General features: G+C 39.0%; 1 protein-coding gene across 1 annotated transcript in view; it reads left to right on the top strand.

Moving 5' to 3' along the window:
- dnah2 (dynein, axonemal, heavy chain 2) overlaps positions 1–19,246 on the top strand; it is a gene marked incomplete at its 5' end in the record, with an annotated part of 122,658 nt that overhangs the window by 75,758 nt on the left and 27,654 nt on the right. The window contains 16 exons of the mRNA XM_084109614.1: positions 202–400; positions 3,418–3,642; positions 3,731–3,835; positions 5,138–5,326; positions 8,974–9,059; positions 9,144–9,274; positions 9,990–10,139; positions 11,192–11,359; positions 12,612–12,772; positions 12,873–13,012; positions 14,899–15,031; positions 16,217–16,356; positions 16,547–16,757; positions 17,971–18,087; positions 18,219–18,360; positions 18,665–18,834. Coding sequence (XP_083965740.1) covers positions 202–400; positions 3,418–3,642; positions 3,731–3,835; positions 5,138–5,326; positions 8,974–9,059; positions 9,144–9,274; positions 9,990–10,139; positions 11,192–11,359; positions 12,612–12,772; positions 12,873–13,012; positions 14,899–15,031; positions 16,217–16,356; positions 16,547–16,757; positions 17,971–18,087; positions 18,219–18,360; positions 18,665–18,834 — 2,467 coding nt within the window. The remainder of the gene's footprint in view (positions 1–201; positions 401–3,417; positions 3,643–3,730; positions 3,836–5,137; positions 5,327–8,973; positions 9,060–9,143; positions 9,275–9,989; positions 10,140–11,191; positions 11,360–12,611; positions 12,773–12,872; positions 13,013–14,898; positions 15,032–16,216; positions 16,357–16,546; positions 16,758–17,970; positions 18,088–18,218; positions 18,361–18,664; positions 18,835–19,246) is intronic.

Genomic DNA, 19,246 nt, shown 5'->3' with positions numbered 1-19,246 from the left:
CACCTCCTCTTCCTTCTTGTTATTCTCATTCATTCTGCTCTCAACTCTATTTTCTCCCACCCCTTTTTGCTGTTTCTCTCTCGCTCTGTATTCTATTCTCTTCATTTTTTGTCCTTTTTTAAAAGCATGTCTCATACTTAGCTGCCCCACTTTTCTACTTTCTTGTTGGCGTCTTTTTAATTATGATCTGTCTCTCTGCAGCGCTCCATTCTATAAGATCATGGTCCCCACAGTGGACACGGTACGGTATCATTACCTGGTCAAGGCTCTGGTGTCCGCTCAGCACCCTGTGCTCCTGACGGGTCCTGTGGGGACGGGGAAGACTTCAGTGGCCCAGAGTGTCCTGCAGAGCCTGGACTCAGTCACATGGGCAATGCTCACTGTCAACATGTCCTCACAGGTGATGAGAATCACTTTTAGTATTAGTAATATGGTAAACTTTGATCTCAACAGAAGCATTAACATATTTTTTTGTCTCTTTGTAAACCACAACCTTCTAAACATCTTCTTAAAGTGCCCCTATTATGGATTTTTGAAAATGACCCGTGTTAGTTTTTGTGATTCATGTAGTGTGTAACATAGCTCTAAGTGAATGAAAACACCCTGCAAAGTTTTAAATCTGAAAGTGCACCGTATATAAAGTTATTGTCTTTCAAAAGTAAGAGTCGACTCTGAGTCAATGAAATTAATCATTTTTCAAACGAGTCATAAGCCGTTTCGTTGTGACGTCAAGACGAAACATTAGCATATTGCCCGCCCACTGCCCGCGCAGACACCTGGATACTGGACAGCATCATGTCGAGAAGACGCTGTGCTCTACAATGTGAAGGTAAAGCCAGTTTATTTTCACTGCCCAAGGACGAACATGTGAAGAATCAGTGGTTAAAGTTCATCTTTACCACGATATCACAGCAGTATAATCCTAAACTTTTGCTGTGTTCCCTTTATTTTAATGACGACTGCTTCTCAAATCTCAGAGTTCAATGCGATTCACACACCGCTTGCTCTTGAAAGATGGTGTTCAAAATACTTAGTTTTGAGTGTTATATTGTGTAGGTCTCCTGCTAACTGGTTAACTCAGGTTATTACTGTCTTACTGAAATACTTCTGCTAATTAGTTGTGGGCCGCTATTACCTATAACTGTGTCTATTAATGCAGATTGTCTGTCGTTCTCACTACTTTGAGGAAAGATTAAGCATGGAGCAAGATTTGTTTTACCAACGTTTATGTTACATCAGTCATTCACGTTAGAGCTCGGCTAATGTATGCACTGTTATTGATAGTTTCCACGTGTTCACCGAAATAAATTAGAAAAATACTCTGTAAATAAATTAGTACAAGTAAAACAATCGGTTTGTTCATGCAATCATGCACTTTTTAATGCTGATGGTGAGGAATTACAGTTGCAACATCTCATAATGTACCTCAAACTGAGTGACTTCTGAGTCGTCCTTGTGATGGAGGTTCGGGTTGAATGACTGACTAGTTCTTCCAATGTTTCATAATTGGACTTGCGCTCTGATTGATATGGTAAAATCGTGTATGGTAAAATACTGTTTACTGTTTAGTTTGCGGTGTAGGAAGCCTCTGTACAAGCAGAGCTGACGTTGTTATGGCAATGGGTGTTTTTGTTTTCAACGTGCACGCTGTACGCGGTAGACCAATCACAACAGACTGAGCTGTCTGGCCAATCAGAGCAGAGTAGCTTGCGGAAAGGAGGGATTTAGAGAGATTGATTCATCTGACGAGTCGTTTGAGAATCATTGAAAATGTGGTGATGTGCAAATCTATATTATGAGAAAATGAATCAGTTTTTTTTTACCTTTGATGCATGAACCCGTTGTAGGAGACATAGCATAATAGGGGCACTTTAACATCTTCAAGAAAATATTAGATTTTACTTGAAATGGAAATTTGCAAAAGACTTGCTTTCAGAGAATATATCTTGATGTAGTTTTTTAACATAGGTGTAATTTTTGCCTGGGCCGATATTGTCCCCCCACTTTTTTGCCTGGGTGGATATTGTCCCCCCACTTTTTGCCTGGGCCGATATTGTCCCCCCGCCAATATTGTCCCCCCACTTTTTGCCTGGGCCGATATTGTCCCCGCACTTTTTGCTTGGGCTGATATTGTCCCTATCACTTTTTGAAACATCTTGCGGCACGGATGTATCTATTACAAAGGAAGCAGTTGACTAGCAGAGTATTCATTCGTTTGTGTTAAATAAGAGGCGATTTGGTGCTGTGATGTGAATGCAATGTTTTTGAAATTAGTGAGTTTTTGTTGCTGCTGTTATCAGTGGCGGAAGGCAATGTTCTCTTGTTCTTCACACAGACGAGCACTTCAGTTGACTGCTTTAACGCTGTTCTGGAGAATCACTATTTGTTCCGGGTAAAATCACAAAACAAAAAGCAAACAAACGTGTCTCCACTCTTAATATACAATTAAGACGTGCCCCCCCCCCCGACACACACACACCTGTCCCACCCACTTTTTACAACAAAGTTACAGCAGTGTTAACAAGCATACATTTTCTCACAATTTTTGTTAGGTTTATTATTTATTTAAAGAATACATGCAAGCATTACAGCATTGGGAAGTCAAATACAAGCGAAAAACTCTTGCACATATTGAGATATTGAAAAGGGCTATCATTACCATGTTTCTCCAGGGGGACTATTCCTGTAATAAGAGAACTGTAATTCGCAATAATAAAATAATGAGCTAAATGAGTAGTAGGTAATTTTAGTTTTGTTAAGAATATTTCCTAGCATATAAGGCTGACACATTAAAATAGTTTTGAGTTCTGCTGCTTAGAACAAATATTTCAGTGCTGGTGATCAGAATGTTCAGAAGACGTCTCTTATGCCCATCAAGGCTGCATTTATTTGATGAAAAATATAGTAAAACAGTGATATTGTGAAACATTATTACAATTTAAAATTATTAGTTTCTATTAAAATATTTTTTATTTCTGTGATGGCAAAGCTGAATTTTCAGCATCATTACTAAATGTATTTACTGTTCCTTTTGATAAATTAATGCATCCTTGCTGAATAAAAGCATTAATTAAAAGAGCAAATCTTGCCGACCCCAAACTTCTGAACGGTGGTGTACATCTGCACACTGATCCTTTAAAGCCGTCACCTCCAGGATGCTCAGATCGCTCAGTGAGTGTGTGGTTAATCAGTGTGTATAGTGATATTTTTGTAGTCCACTCTCACGTCAGTAATGAGCCGAGTCATTGTTCAAAGGGCCCAACCTGACGAGCAAATATCAGAACACATAGCGAGAGCGGCGCTATCATCAATCTCCAATTATCACCATCATTTGTTATTATTCTATGCTGAATATTTGACATCTTCAGGTTAACTTGGTCATGTCTTCATAACAGTGTTTTTGTATCTTTCTCTCAGACTAGCTCTAATAACGTGCAGGAGATCATCGAGTCTCGGATAGAGAAGAGGATTAAAGGTGTGTACGTTCCAACGGGAGGGAAGAAGATGTTGGTTTTCCTGGATGATCTCAATATGCCCGCCATGGACGACTTTGGCTCCCAGCCCCCTCTGGAGCTGCTCCGCCTCTGGATCGACTATGGCTTCTGGTACGACCGCCAGAAACAGACCCTCAAGTATATCAAGGTAAGGTGGTGTGTGTGCTTTTTTTTACCAGTTAAGTCATTGGATGTGCATGTAAATACATGTCTCTCGCTTTGCCGTGTTTTTAAAGGACATTTTCCTGCTGGGTTCTATGGGGCCCCCTGGTGGAGGGAGGACTCACATATCAGGACGCCTGCAGAGCCGATTTAATCTCATCAACATGACATTCCCTACAGTGAGTAGAGGTTGACTACATAGAAATCGCTGAAAATATGACTGCAATGCTTTCCTTATTAGCGCTCAGCATGTAACATGAAATCATCTGTGTAGTGTAATGGCAGAGCAATGTTAATATTTATATAACTAAAAAATAAAGACCAATCAAATTTATGCAAATAATTTCAAGATAAGACTAATCACAATTCAGTATTAAAATATAACGATGACCTTGTCGCTGTTGGTTAGATATTGAAAACACTCTAACAATGTAAGTCAATGTGATATATGCAAACTTTATTTGTACAAGTATAGTGGAGATAGCACATGTAAGGCTGAAATAATCTGCAAAGGTTTTTGAATTAAGTGGTTTAAGATGAACTTTATTGCCATTGTGGGGAAAAATATGCATAAGAAAAAAGTAATAGGAATTTCAATACAATGCTCGCCTAGCAAGCACTGCAATAAACTGCACTAAACGCATATCTACAAATGGTGTTTTTGGATTAAACCAGCGGTTATTGTTTTTGTCACCCACCGGTTTAAAGATAGCTTGAAGACACTCAGAAATGAGGAAAAACACATGCAATTTATCATAAAAGAGCCAACAATATTAGGAGTGAAGTTGTTTAAAGTTTCTGTTGAAAAACGGAAATATTTTTATTTCAGTTTAATGCCAATCTTTTTGAATTATGCAAACATTTTTATTGAAAAAAAAGAAAGAAAGGGGCATACATTCTTTCAGTTGTGTTATATTATGAAAATATACTTTTTTGCTGCAAAAAGCCATTAAACATTTAAGAAAGTGGCTTATAATATATAAAAAACATTAATTAATACATAAAAGGGATCTTTTTTTGAACCAAATATTGAAGGAATAGTTCACCCAAAAAGGAAAATATATCATCATTTATTTACCCGCATGTAGTTCATTCTTTGTTCTGTGGAACACAAAAGGAGATGCATGAGGGATGGAGATCATGACTGTCAAGCTCCAAAAAGCACATCAAAGCACTGCAAAAGTATCATCAAAGCAGCATAAAATTAGTCCAAATATCTTTTGTGCTATATTCCTAATCTTATGAAGTCATATAAGAGCTGTGTATGAAGAACATACTGAAATTTTGCCCACCACCATGAACCAGTGCAGTGATATATGCAATAACGTCTAAACCTTAAAAGTGAAACGCTCTCTTTTCTCTTTAATATACATGTATTTTCTGTTGCTCTATTTCGATATATCAATATATCACCTTTCCTCTCGTCTTATTTCCTGTTCTTCCCACCCCTGTAATTCCCTCTCCTCTTCTGTTCTCCCCAGGAGTCTCAGATAAAGCGCATCTATGGCACGATGATCAGCCAGAAGCTGCAGGAGTTTGAGGAGGAGGTGAAGCCCATCGGGGGGATTCTGACTCAGGCCACCCTGGAGCTCTACCACTCCATCACCGCCCGCTTCTTACCCACACCCGCAAAAATACATTATCTCTTCAACCTCAGAGACATCTCAAAGGTACTGAGCATCATGCGTCACGTGTCGTTGTCTCTCACCTGGAAAAGGAGCACATTTTGCTTTAGGATCACCCAGTCTGAGTATAATATCACTTTGATTCAGAACAATTGATTCCAGAACGATAAAAAAAAAAACATGTCAGTCCATTTTGCCAATTCAGATGTGCTTGAGGAAAAGAGTGACTGACTTTTAATCGGAGATAGGCCGCTGTCGGTAGCCTAAAAGAGGCCTAGAAATAGGGTTTCGTTCCGACAAACGGGGCACTACTTTTTCTTTTGCTCAATATGTTCAGCGTTAATAAAAGGTATCCAAGCAAAAAGTTCTCCACGCATTATCCTGCAGTTAATGAGAAAAGTGTAATTTATTGGCGCACTATATTGACTGCGTATTGAGACATATAAAACTGTTGAGCTAGATTTTCAACCAATCAGCATCGAAAATGTAAGTAGGTCAGAGCCGATTCAGCCGAAATCAAGCCAATATCACTACGCACATGTAAACATGGAGGAGGACGTAAGCAGCGCATCTTCATCTGATAGCGGCGATCAAGCTCAATTAACACCCTTAAAGTGTATTCTTCATGTCGGAAAAGATGGTGGGAATGGTCCGCAGCCCTTTACTGAAGTCCGATGGGAAAAATCAAGCAATGTGCGTAGGAATGGCTCAAAACGTCGGACACTACGGAGCTAACGTTAGCTATTGCTAATAAACATGTTGCCCTCCTGGACAAACCGGTCTCTGATGTCCCAACAACTACGGGTTTCACCCGGCCTGCTATCGGCGTTTTATAGACGCTTGACTTGTGTGCATGTGCGTGATGGGTAGGTTTAGGGGTCGGGTTAGTGTGTGTGTGTGTGTGTGTGTGTGTGTGTGTGTGTGAGAGAGAGCTGGGTAGGTTTAGGGGTCGGGTTAGTGTGTGTGTGTGTGTGTGTGTGTGTGTGTGTGAGAGAGAGATGGGTAGGTTTAGGGGTCGGGTTAGTGTGTGTGTGTGTGTGTGAGAGAGAGAGAGGGGTAGGTTTAGGGGTCGGGTTAGTGTGTGTGAGAGAGAGAGATGGGTAGGTTTAGGGGTCGGGTTAGTGTGTGTGTGTGTGTGTGTGTGTGTGTGTGTGTGTGTGAGAGAGAGGGGTAGGTTTAGGGGTCGGGTTAGTGTGTGTGTGTGTGTGTGTGTGTGTGCGTGTGTGTGTGTGAGTGAGAGAGAGAGATGGGTAGGTTTAGGGGTCGGGTTAGTGTGTGTGTGTGTGTGTGTGTGAGAGAGATGGGTAGGTAAATAAATAAATCAAAATCTTGTTTACAATAATCATTCCTGTGAATATGTACATGTAGTGCAGTTACTGCTCGTGTATGAAAATTAACAATTCACCATTAAATGTGTTATTTTTAAAAGTGTTTTTTTTGTATACTTTTGAGTTTAACTTGGAGTGAGATTTGGGGAGATTGGGGGGGGGGGTTTGCAAAAAAAAACTTGCATCACAATAAGTGTATTGTGATTGTCAAAACATTTTAGTAACTTAAACTGAATTTTATTAGGCTTAGTGACAACATGTTACAATGTTTATATGGTACAATTTCTGGTAAGCTATGTTTTTTTGTTTTGTTTTTACAAATTTCTTGAAACAAATTTCACGATTTCAATTCAATTCTTGTGATTTGATTTAATATGGACTCATTTGGATAAATATTAGGTACACAAGATAGGCGTTAATTTTTCTCAAGAAAAAATAATACATAGGCTACATACAGACAGCCCTATCAGCTGGTAGTATTATTTAAGGTTAAAAATAACTCAAATTAAATATAATGCGTTTTTTATTATAATAACAACTTTATTTAATGATATAAGTACAAATATAATATGTAATATAGTACACATATTTAGCAAAATACTCTCTATAGCTCTTTTTCTAGCCAACTAACCTGCCTATATTATGGTCATTAAATGGCTTTCCTGAGGTAATGGTCATCATGTTTACTGTCCCTATATAGCAACTTCAGGTATATCACACATTTCAAACTGGTTTATTTTGTACTTCAAGTGGTAATTCGGCATTTTTGAGTTTATATGATAAACAGGTTTGAAAGTGCAAAATTCCCTATGTTTTCCCTTTTTTTCAAAATGGGCACCTTTAGCATAATTTTTCTCAAAAACTGCAAGGTTGTGTGTGGAGAACTTTTTCCTAAGGAATCTCTATACATTTCTGATGTTAAATATAAAAAAAGTAGGTAGTGCCTCACTTGGTGGAACGAAACCCTATTTCTAGGCCTCTTTTAGGCTACCAACAGCGGCCTAACACTAACCCGACCCCTAAACCTACCCATCTCTCTCTCTCACACACACACACACACACACACACACACACACACACACACACTAACCCGACCCCTAAACCTACCCATCTCTCTCTCTCACACACACACACACACACACACTAACCCGACCCCTAAACCTACCCATCTCTCTCTCTCTCACACACACACACACACACACTAACCCGACCCCTAAACCTACCCATCTCTCTCTCTCTCACACACACACACACACACACTAACCCGACCCCTAAACCTACCCATCTCTCTCTCTCTCACACACACACACACACACTAACCCGACCCCTAAACCTACCCATCTCTCTCTCTCTCACACACACACACACACTAACCCGACCCCTAAACCTACCCATCTCTCTCTCTCACACACACACACACACACTAACCCGACCCCTAAACCTACCCATCTCTCTCTCTCACACACACACACACACACACACACACACACACACACACACACACTAACCCGACCCCTAAACCTACCCAGCTCTCTCTCTCTCACACACACACACACACACACACACACACACACACACTAACCCGACCCCTAAACCTACCCATCACACACATACACACAAGTCAAGCGTTTTTTGTCTATAAAACGCCGATAGCAGGCCGGGTGAAACCCGTAATTGTTGGGACATCAGAGACCGGTTTGTCCAGGAGGGCAACATGTTTATTAGCAATAGCTAACGTTAGCTCCGTAGTGTCCGACGTTTTGAGCCATTCCTACGCACATTGCTTGATTTTTTCCCATCGGACTTCAGTAAAGGGCTGCGGACCTTTCCCACCATCTTTTCCGACATGAAGAATACACTTTACGGGTGTTAATCGAGCTTGATCGCCGCTATCAGATGAAGATGCGCTGCTAACGTCCTCCTCCATGTTTACATGTGCGTAGTGATATTGGCTTGATTTCGGCTGAATCGGCTCTGACCTACTTACATTTTCGATGCTGATTGGTTGAAAATCTAGCTCAACAGTTTTATATGTCTCAATACGCAGTCAATATAGTGCGCCAATAAATTACACTTTTCTCATTAACTGCAGGATAATGCGTGGAGAACTTTTTGCTTGGATACCTTTTATTAACGCTGAACATATTGAGCAAAAGAAAAAGTAGTGCCCCGTTTGTCGGAACGAAACTGAACGATACAGCTCACGTACAGCGGCCTAAGACACGTATACTGTATGCTCATACAAACTCATACAAACAACTTTAGAAAGCATCTATTTCTTTTAAGCTTGACCAGACAAAAGAAAATCGATCATTTTATACCTTAAAAGAAATTAGACTGAAGGCTTTGTGTCTTCCAATTCAGGTGTTCCAGGGTTTATTGCGAGCGCACAAAGACTTCCATGACACCAAACAGAGCATCACTCGCCTCTGGATTCATGAGTGCTTCAGGTACAGACAGGCACAGGCTTGCACATACACACACACAGCTTTTAGAAGGAGAAAAGAATGTTGAGAAAAGTGTTTGTGTTTCAGGGTCTTCTCTGATCGATTAGTGGATCATGCAGACATGGAGACATTTGTGGGACTTTTGTCAGAAAAACTGGCTTCTCATTTCAATGTCCCCTACCACACCATCTGCCCAAACAAACAGCCCCCTCTGTTTGGTACACACACACACACACACACACACACACTGCTTATTGGAAGATTTTTTAAATAAACTAACATTTAATAGTTTGGGGCCAGTAAGATTTTTTTGATGGTTTTGAAAAGTATTTTGCTCACCAAGGCTGCATTTATTTGAATATATATTATTTGAATATGCTGATTTGCTGCTCATGAAACATTTATTATTATTATCAATGTTTTTGTGGAAACAAATATCATTTTTTTTATGAATAGAAAGTTTAAAAGAGCAGCTCTTATTTAAAATAGAAATCTTTTGTAACATTACTGACACTTTTGATTAATGCAGTCTTGATAAATATAAAAAAGCCTACTCAAACTTTTGAATAGTAGTGTAAATCAATGAGAAAATATATGTGTATATAAATCAATAGACATAATATGAAAATATATATTTCATCTGAAAATTCATTTGTTGTTTTCCACATGATGAATTGTCAATTTAGCTGATCAGTGACTAACTTAATTGGCTAATAAATTTCCACAAGCACCTACTTTTTAATAAAGTAAGTCAATCGGTAACTGCTCTTTTAAAATTTAAAACTAAAGTTCACCAATAGTCATATTTATCTTAAATTTATAAATGTATTTATTTACAGTTTTTTTATTTATTAATCTATAATGTTTCTTATTATTATTTTTTTTTTTTTTATCTACATCTATATCAACTTTGTTTGTGTGTTTTTATTGTAGGTGACTTCCTGAGGGAGCCACACGTGTATGAGGACCTGTTGGACTTTAAAGCTCTAAAGGTTCATATGGAGAACCAGCTGGAGGACTATAACCTGACGCCTGGTGTGGTGCCCATGAGCCTGGTGCTCTTCAGAGACGCTATAGAGCACGGTGAGAGCATGGTCGGAGTGAATGGAGTAGCTTTGCTTAAGCCAGGGACACACTTAACGACTGTTAGGCCGATTATGAATGTAATTTGATACTTACGACTGATCATGCCCAAAGTCCCGTTCAGTCGGTGTTTAAAATCTGTCGTTGGAAACATTCTGTAAGCGTGTTCAGTTCAGTCTTAGAATGTTTCAGCTAGTTGTTAAGTGTGTCCCCGGCATTAGTGGTTAAATCTCTGGGCCAAAAATTGCAAGTTTGAGCCTACAACGGGAACTCCACGATCACCATTGTGCATTTGAGCAAATTTGCTTCTGTCTCAGTAACTTATCATGGTGCCATTGAATGATGTGAAAAACAAATTCCACTAGTTCTGTTCTACTGGAGTCAACAATATTCATGGAACAGTTATTATACAGCTCTCATCATATGGTTCCGTCCACGTCACAATACCCTTGATTTAATGTGCGCTTTCGAGCCCCGTAAATCAGTGATCTCCCCAGTTCTCATTCAGTACTCACACATATATAACTTTCTTCAAAATCACATGCACTTCAGCCCTCAGACCCCCCACGAGCATGAATAATTACCCTTCTCATTCCCACAAAGAAGAACGCCATCGCATCAGCAGGGAGAATAATTAGGCAGCCGGTTCCCCAGCCTATATGTCACTCAGGCATTTACTGTCAAAGACGCATATAAGAATGCTTTATATGCATCCTGCCGCCGTGACATTAAAGCGGTCTCGCATTCAGCTCGGTGAATGCACCTCACACATCACAAACACTCAGTTCAATGACACGCCGCTGTGCGTAGCTGATTGATTACGAAATTAGCAAGTATAACGTGTATGTTTATATGCGTACGTTCATAACTAATTATAGTTTTGTGCCAATTAGTTTCCTTTGTGATCGGTTGTTTGTTTGGCCTCCTGCGGGAGTGGTGTGGGTGTGAGTGTGTGTATTTGTGTTTGTTAATGTTTCATTGACCAAATGACACATGATTCATGCACCGTTGTGATTGTAATGATGGAAAGAGCGCCCTCTCTCTGCCCTCAGTAACGCGTTTGGTGCGTGTGATCAGTCAGCTGCGGGGGAACATGTTGCTGGTTGGTATCGGTGGCTCGGGCAGGCAGAGTTTAGCCAGACTGACCGCTTACATCTGTAAGTTTACGGTCTTCCAGGTGGAGGTCACCAAACAGTACCGCAAGCAAGAGTTCAGAGAGGGTGAGTTCTACACACAATTTACATTTATTCACCTAGCAGATGATTGCATCCAAAGAAACTTCCAGTGCATTAAAGGTGTACGTATGGTTATTGTTGGGGATAACGCATTACAAGTAACACGAGTTACGTAATTAGATTACTGTTTTCAAGTAACTAGTAAAGTAACACATATTAAAATACAGTTTTGTGAGAATCGGCCTTCAATCTGATGGTTTACTTTGCTGAATATAGCAAATGATGACGAAATGAACGTGTTAAACAAGATAAACAGTGTAAGCTTAATTCCATTAATCGCACAAAAAGTCTCACTTTATTAACCGATGTCTTGACTGCAGACTTTCGATGATCCAATCCAGCCATACTAATAAGCAAAAATGACTTAATAAACATCACATTTGTGTTTTTATTGCTGAAGTTGGAGTGTTAAACTTCTCCGGCGTCCTATTCTTCTACAATCCAGAACAGCAGCACAGCTGAAACGTTTGTTTGAGCCGCGTCCTCTACTATATAGGCATAAATTTGCATTTCGTTCAGCCTGAGGCTTATTCATTTCACCTTCTGGTGTGAAGGGGTCTTTACATTTGCCAAATATAAAACTTTAAAAAAAAAAATAATATTAAAAACAAACAAGCAAGCCCTGCCCAGGTGAGAAAAAGTAACTTATTACTTACATAACATAGTGTTTACTTTCCATAAAAAGTATCTAAGTAACAAAATTCGTTATTTGTTTAGGGAGTAACACAATATTGTTATTTGAAAGGAATTCAAACCATGATATTGGTGTTTTACCACCAACAACTCTTCAAGTTGACCTACAGGAATAAACAATAAAACCAGAAGCCTCTTTAAACATTATGAGCTAGTTCATATAGTTCATGTCTTCTTTCAGTCCAGCTACTTGACCAAGGAAATGTTCTTGGTTAAGTTAGTTAAGTAGCCTGATGGGTCCTTTAAAGGGTTATCTGAACATTCAGGCCTGTTCAATTGTATTTCAAGACCAACTAATGTAAGGCATTTGGCTGAGTTATTCTTTCAATTTCAGATCTCGGATATAAAGCTCTTTTAAAATATATTAAAGGCGTTGATATTTTGTCCCGTGGCATGTTGTGGTAAATCAAATGCTGAAGAATAATGCCTCTTGCCCCAGTGCTCAGGACCTAAGGATCTATTATGTTATGCACATTGTAGCCTTCACAGCACAGTTTAATGTGGCCCTAATGGAATATTTGACATATTTCTTCTCCCCATACAGATATTAAAAAGCTCTATCGGCTGACAGGAGTGGAAAACAAGCCCACTGTGTTCCTGTTTAATGACACACAGATCGTGGACGAGTCCTTCCTTGAAGACATTAACAACATCCTGAGCTCAGGGGAGGTGCCCAATCTCTATAAAGCAGACGAGCTCGATGAGGTGTGTGTTCATATACGTTTTAATGCTTGTGACTGTAGGCTTGGGTTTAATAATGTCTGTGACAGTGAGAGCAGATTTTCAACTTGTTTTGTTTGTGTAGATCCAGAACGCTCTGTCAGACTCAGCCAGGAAGGACAATATCCTGGAGACACCAGACGCCATGTTTAACTACCTGATAGAGCGCGTCAGAAACAACCTGCACATTGTGCTGTGCATGAGCCCTGTAGGAGATCCATTCAGGTGCGCTCTATCAGTTTCGTTTTAGTGTGTTTTATTTGCATGACAAAAAACAGCAAAGCTGCATACAATGAGGAATGGGGCAAAACAAAGAAAATTAGGTGAAATAACAACATTGCAAATAGAGTAAAATGCTAATGTCACCTATAAAATGAAAACATTTATGTGATTTTTCATTATGATCCATGTGAATTGCTTAAATCCAAGGAAAAATTTGCTGCATAAATATTAACAAATATTATTATTAATTTCTTGTTTTTTATTTTATTTTACAGCACAATAGTATTATTTCAATAGTAATATATTCTTGTTGTTCTCTTAATTTGTTTAATTTTTAGAATTTAAATTATAATAAATACAAATATATTGAATAATAAAAGTTATTGAATGAATTTAACAATTTAATTTAATTAAACGTGATCAGCTTCTGTTTTTTAACAGTTAAATATAATAATAATAATAATAATAGTAATAATTATTACTTTTATTGACATTAAGAGCAACACTAGCTAATCATTTGCCTAGTTAAATTAAATTATTAAATTTAATTAAATGTGCAGTGTAGAACAAAGCATAAATACATTTTGAAAAAAGAATACATTTAATTATGCAGTAAGATTAATTTATGAAACTGTATTAAGCAATGTGGCGACGATATTAATAATGAAAATAAATGTAGATGGAGGCATAAAGGAAAGGCAATCTCTATCCCTCATACTGTGGCAAGCTAATGCATACTATGCTAGTTACGTACTATTGACATCACATGCAAAAGCACGACTGTAACCCGCCACCACTTCAGCATTCAGCGTCTCCACAAAATCCCATGTGCGTGGATTTAATATAGCTGACTGTAATACAGCACACATGCACGCCTACTGCTTATAATCTAACTTGCTCAAATAGTGAGTCAGCCTTGATTACCATGCTAACATTGAGATCCATCCTGTGGCTTCTTATGGCTTAAGATCTCTCTCTGAATGCTTGATTCACAGTGAACGCCGATATACGGTTTAACCGAACAGACCCGCACACAGTATAGCTGCTTATGAGTCAACCGATGACTCATTGAGCGAGTTCAAAGTGGATGAGAGGTACAACTGGGTGAAATTAGAGGAAACGACTGGAGTAAACCTCTCTGCCACTGTCATGTCACACACATCAGGAAGACAAAGCTCTGCCCTCCATCTACAATCGCTTTACCGTGTGCTGTCGTAAACTCGCAAGTGTCTTCATAAATGATACAGTAAATCTGGCTTCCCCTCTCTCTCTTTCTGTTTGCTTTTCCGTCTTTAGCTTGCTGTGTCTCAGTCAATTTCAGCTTCAGGGGCTTTATTGGCATGACCAACAACAGTGCGTTTGTATTGCCAGAGCAGAAGCATGTTACCTGCAGATCATAGTTATAGTGTGCTCGATCAATAATGATAAATAATGACAACACAAATAACAAGGAAGAGCCATAATACAGGTAAATATTAGGTTCGATGAAAGACGGAGATAAGTAGACGCGGTCCATTGTTCACTGGCCCCCAGATGGCGGCTGGCAAGTACATTCCTGCTTTGTAATTATGCCTGTCGCACTTGCAGCACTATAGAACCATGCATGGGAAATGTTCTCGTTAATCACTCATTTGCATCTGCCGTCACATGAAGGAGGCGGTTGTGCGTAATGTGACCCGTAGGGCCCTGACTCGTTAAATATGACAGCCCGAATCATCTAAGCACTCACTCTGATTGGTCTGGCACTGGTCTGACTTTAACTAGCATGACTGAGCCGGTGGGTGATATTAGTGTTTGTGACAAATCAATGCAAACCATCTTGAACTGTCTACATAATGGAGGGATTATGGGTATGTAAGGCCTGTTTGTTTCTGTGTTTATTTGATTAGGAACCGTCTTCGTCAGTACCCGGCACTGGTGAACTGCACCACGATAGACTGGTTCTCTGAATGGCCACGTGACGCTCTGTTGGAAGTGGCAGAAAGATGTTTGGATGGACTCTCTCTAGGGAGCGAGGACGGGGTGAGACACATCAGCAAACGATGGATTTACAAATGTTGCAGAGGACAAAATTGCATATAGAAATATTTGTGTTAAATAAGTTAACATCTACCCTGTTAAATGATTTCGACTCAATTTATAAAAACAAACAAAAACAGATGTACTTACAATCGACAGTTGCCCCCTAGACATCCAATGAAAGTGTAGAACTAGTAATGGAATATTTTATTTTTATTTTTTAGAAAGTGCACTCAGTAGTTTTGTATTTGTTGTGCTTTTACTTATACTGACCCCTAGTGGTGTGGATGTAGCTTCATGCTAATTTTTTAGTTGATGATGCCATTGTTGAAATGTGTAATTAGTAGTTAGAGTAGATTTTCTTATCCCCCCAAAAAATTAAATAATTTTAAATTCACTTAAAGTGAATTACAGAGTGAGTATTATTTGACTAGTCGTGTAATGCCCCCATGACCTGGATGCCCCCCTCAATTAAATAAATAAATACATTAGCTACATTAGCTACAAATACATTAAATGCATTGAAAATTCAGCTTTGATCACAGGAATAAATTACATTTTAAAATACATTAAAATAGAAAACAGATATATTAAACTGTAATAAAATTACATAAAATTACTGTATTTTTGATCAAATAAATGCAGCTTTGAAGGGCATAAGAGACTTCTTTCAAAAACATTAAACTTTTTAAAGAGGGATAGATTACTGAGTGTACCTTTAAAGTTGTTGTATAACTTTTCACTCAGAATATTCCTTTTATACACTACAAGTCCAATCAAGTCACAAATTAAAGGCTCATCCCTGGCCTTTAATTTGTGTTCTTTTTGAGGTACTTCATCTCTTAGCGGCTGCTATTGAATCATAGGTTAATTGAATTTCCAGTGTTAAGATTCATCAGGAGTCTTTTACTCTCTCTTCCTTCATCTCTGTGAGATTCTTCTGTTTCCGTTGAGAGGGATATCATACAGACCGTGTTTCTTTTTGCTCACATTTTTTGAACTACAAATCACTTTGACTTGAGGTTCTCCATTGAGTGGAGAGAGTTGTTTGGAGAGAGTTCAAGCCTAGTTTTCTTTTTGTCTGTTTTAGGATTAGTTTGGGTTTAGCATACTTCTGTTGTGACCTTGTGTGAGGTTTGTTTAAAAGCGAGGCTGCCACAACTTGTCATTTCTCTGGTGGCTTCACAGATCCAGACTAAAGTTGCCAGTATCTTTGTGACCGTGCATCAGTCTGTGGCCCAGTTCTCTAACAGGATGAAAATAGAACTGAAGAGACACAATTACGTCACACCCACCAACTACCTGGAGCTGGTTTCTGGATATAAGAAGTAGGAATCAAACACACTTTTCTCAATTTCTCTTTTTGTTATTGTTTTTTTTTTTTTTTTAGCTGCCATGAGGATTTAAAAGACATGATAGTAGTTTCCTGTTTCCATTTCACTGTTGCCTGTTAACTGTAAATCTCTTACTCGAACTAAAACAAAGTGTTTATTCTGAAAACTCTCTCTCTTTTCTCAGGTTGTTGTCTGAGAAGCGTGGTGAGCTCGGAGAGCAGGTGTCTAAGTTGAGGAATGGCTTGTTTAAGATCGATGACACGCGCAGTAAGGTGGAGGCCATGTCTGTAGAGTTGGAAGAGGCCAAGAAGAAAGTAGCTGAGTTCCAGAAACAGTGTGAGGAATATCTGGTTGTCATTGTACAGCAGAAGAGAGAGGCAGATGAACAGCAGAAGGTGTGTGTGTTTGTCAGTCTGTCTTATGTTGAGGCTCTTCATTAGGGGTGGATTTTTGTTATAAGAGACCATCAAAACCACTCTTTGCCTGGTTAAAAAAAAAAATTGATTTTCAAAAGTCAATGAATTTGCGACAGCTGGATGTAATATTTTGACAAGCCAAACATGTCAGTCTCTGAGTAACATTTACATTTATTGAAGCCATAAAATAAGTACCACGAACTGCACAAAATGCATTTTGAACGTCTCCAGCACATTTTATAATTACTCAAAACAAACATATTTCAAATCAAACATAGTTCACCTCTTAAGCATGTAACCACGTCCGTCAAAACCTAGGCTGGCTGACATAACACACTCATGGCCATCAATCACTCAGTACTTACTGGCTAAGAAATACATAATTATTACCCTACGATCCATCTCTTTTCAAATTTGAATATCACGAAATTGATGTCTGTCAAAAAATAAATAGTATTTACGAGAAGCAGAGGTTCAGCGAATCACGCATTTCCTGGAAAACACACACTACCTGATGTTCTGAATGAGTAAAAATGGTGGCCTGAGCGGCTTCAGCGTGCGGTCTGTCAGAGACGATAACGTGCATAAAACAGAACGCGCGCGAGTATAAATTTGTTCTTCATTTGCTGAAATTGAATCGGAATGATCAGGGAACTGAGTGATTCTCACATTTTTGATTACTATATTCTCAATTGTTTAAAAGATTAAGGCAATTATCAAAGTTTGATGAAATGTTGTTTCGAATGAGATGATATATGATATATATAATTTCAGTATGAAATTACGGCAACGGTACATATTGTGATAAAGCTATTTTTGCTGGAAATTCAACCTTTGAAATGTTTTATACATTGCATAACCATATAGCATGTGTATTTTTCAAAAATATGATCTTTGTAGTACATTGTATTTATTGTATTTATTCTGTTGTATAAATCATACAGCAGATTCTCTACCGGTTGACACGTTTCTGTTGTCTGATGATATATATCGCCATAGTGTTCAGCATTACTCTTTATTGTTGTTGCATATTGATGTTTGTGTTTGTAACATGCGTCTGTGTATGCGCACGCTTGTGTGTTTTTTCTTTGTGTGTGTTAGCTAGCATGCGTTCTTTGGATATTTATAACCTCGTTGGTTTGTCTGTGGTGTTTCTTAATGTGTGTGTCTCTGTCTCTGTGTGTGTGTGTAGGCGGTGGGTGCTCACAGTGAGAAAATAGAAACAGAAGAAATCAAGTGTAAGGCCATGGCTGAGAACGCCCAGCGAGACCTAGATGAAGCACTTCCTGCTCTAGAGGAAGCAATGAAGGTCATTCTGCATTCATGCAACTATTACTTTCAACATGACATGATACAGCTACAGCGCAAGTGAATATGTGATGCATAATGTTTTCATCAGCACATGAAAAAACTCTGGTAATCTTGTTGGACTGTCTTCAGGCTCTGGAGTCGCTGAATAAGAAAGACATGACGGAGATCAAGACTTATGGCAGACCTCCAGCTCTTGTGGAAACCGTCATGCAGGCAGTTATGATCCTCAGAGGATGTGAACCAACTTGGGCAGAGGCCAAGAGACAACTGGGTACGAGAAAAAGAGAGTTCCAGATCATTATTAAATCACTCAATCACACTGGTGTCACACATGGATTCAGGCGCTGGCTCAGGCATGAAATCCATACCAGACTACTGTATAACTGAACTCTCATGAGCCAAACAGAGAGAGAAAGACTCGGGTGAGGGGAGGGTTGGGTGATTCATTAGCATGCCAGGATATATTTAAAAAGGTCAGCACAATGCAGTAGAAAGCACATAACCACAGAACAGATTGCGGGGGAAAAAATGAAATATGTGCTTGCCTGAAGCTGAATACAAGCCATTTGTTTTAGGAGAGTCCAACTTCATTAAGCAACTGGTGAATTTTGATAAGGACAACATCTCCGAACGCGTGCTGAAGACCATCGGACATTACTGCACACAGCCCGACTTCCAGCCCGAGATCATCGGACGGGTCTCGTCTGCTGCCAAGTCCCTCTGCATGTGGGTCAGGGCCATGGAGGTACAACACTGATGACATCTGTGACGCCTGAATGGTGTTCTTGTAACATTTATTCGAATGGCCCGTTCACACCAAGAACGAAAACTTATTGCCGTCAACACAAGCAATTATTCTATGTGCTTTAAAGTCACCATGAAATCTAATTTGATGATTCTCATTTTTTATGGAATATTACAGTGTTTACTATGAATGATTTGTCACGGCACATAATTTTTCTTATTGATGTTTCCTCATAATAGTTCTCACCATGACATCTCTTCATTAATCCCTCCACTTCACCAACCTGTCACTCACATGAGATTGCAGCAATTAGCAAATGACAATGATTCAATCAATTCCAGATGGACATATTAACTCCCGCCCTACATTTTTTCTCATTTGAGAAGCTGCTTCACTCAGATATTCGTCACAA

Source organism: Abramis brama, assembly GCF_963993115.1.
Source record: "Abramis brama genome assembly, chromosome: 3".
NCBI lineage: Eukaryota > Metazoa > Chordata > Actinopteri > Cypriniformes > Leuciscidae > Abramis > Abramis brama.
Note: the sequence above shows the minus strand (reverse complement) of the source record. Positions and strands in the feature narration are given on the sequence as shown.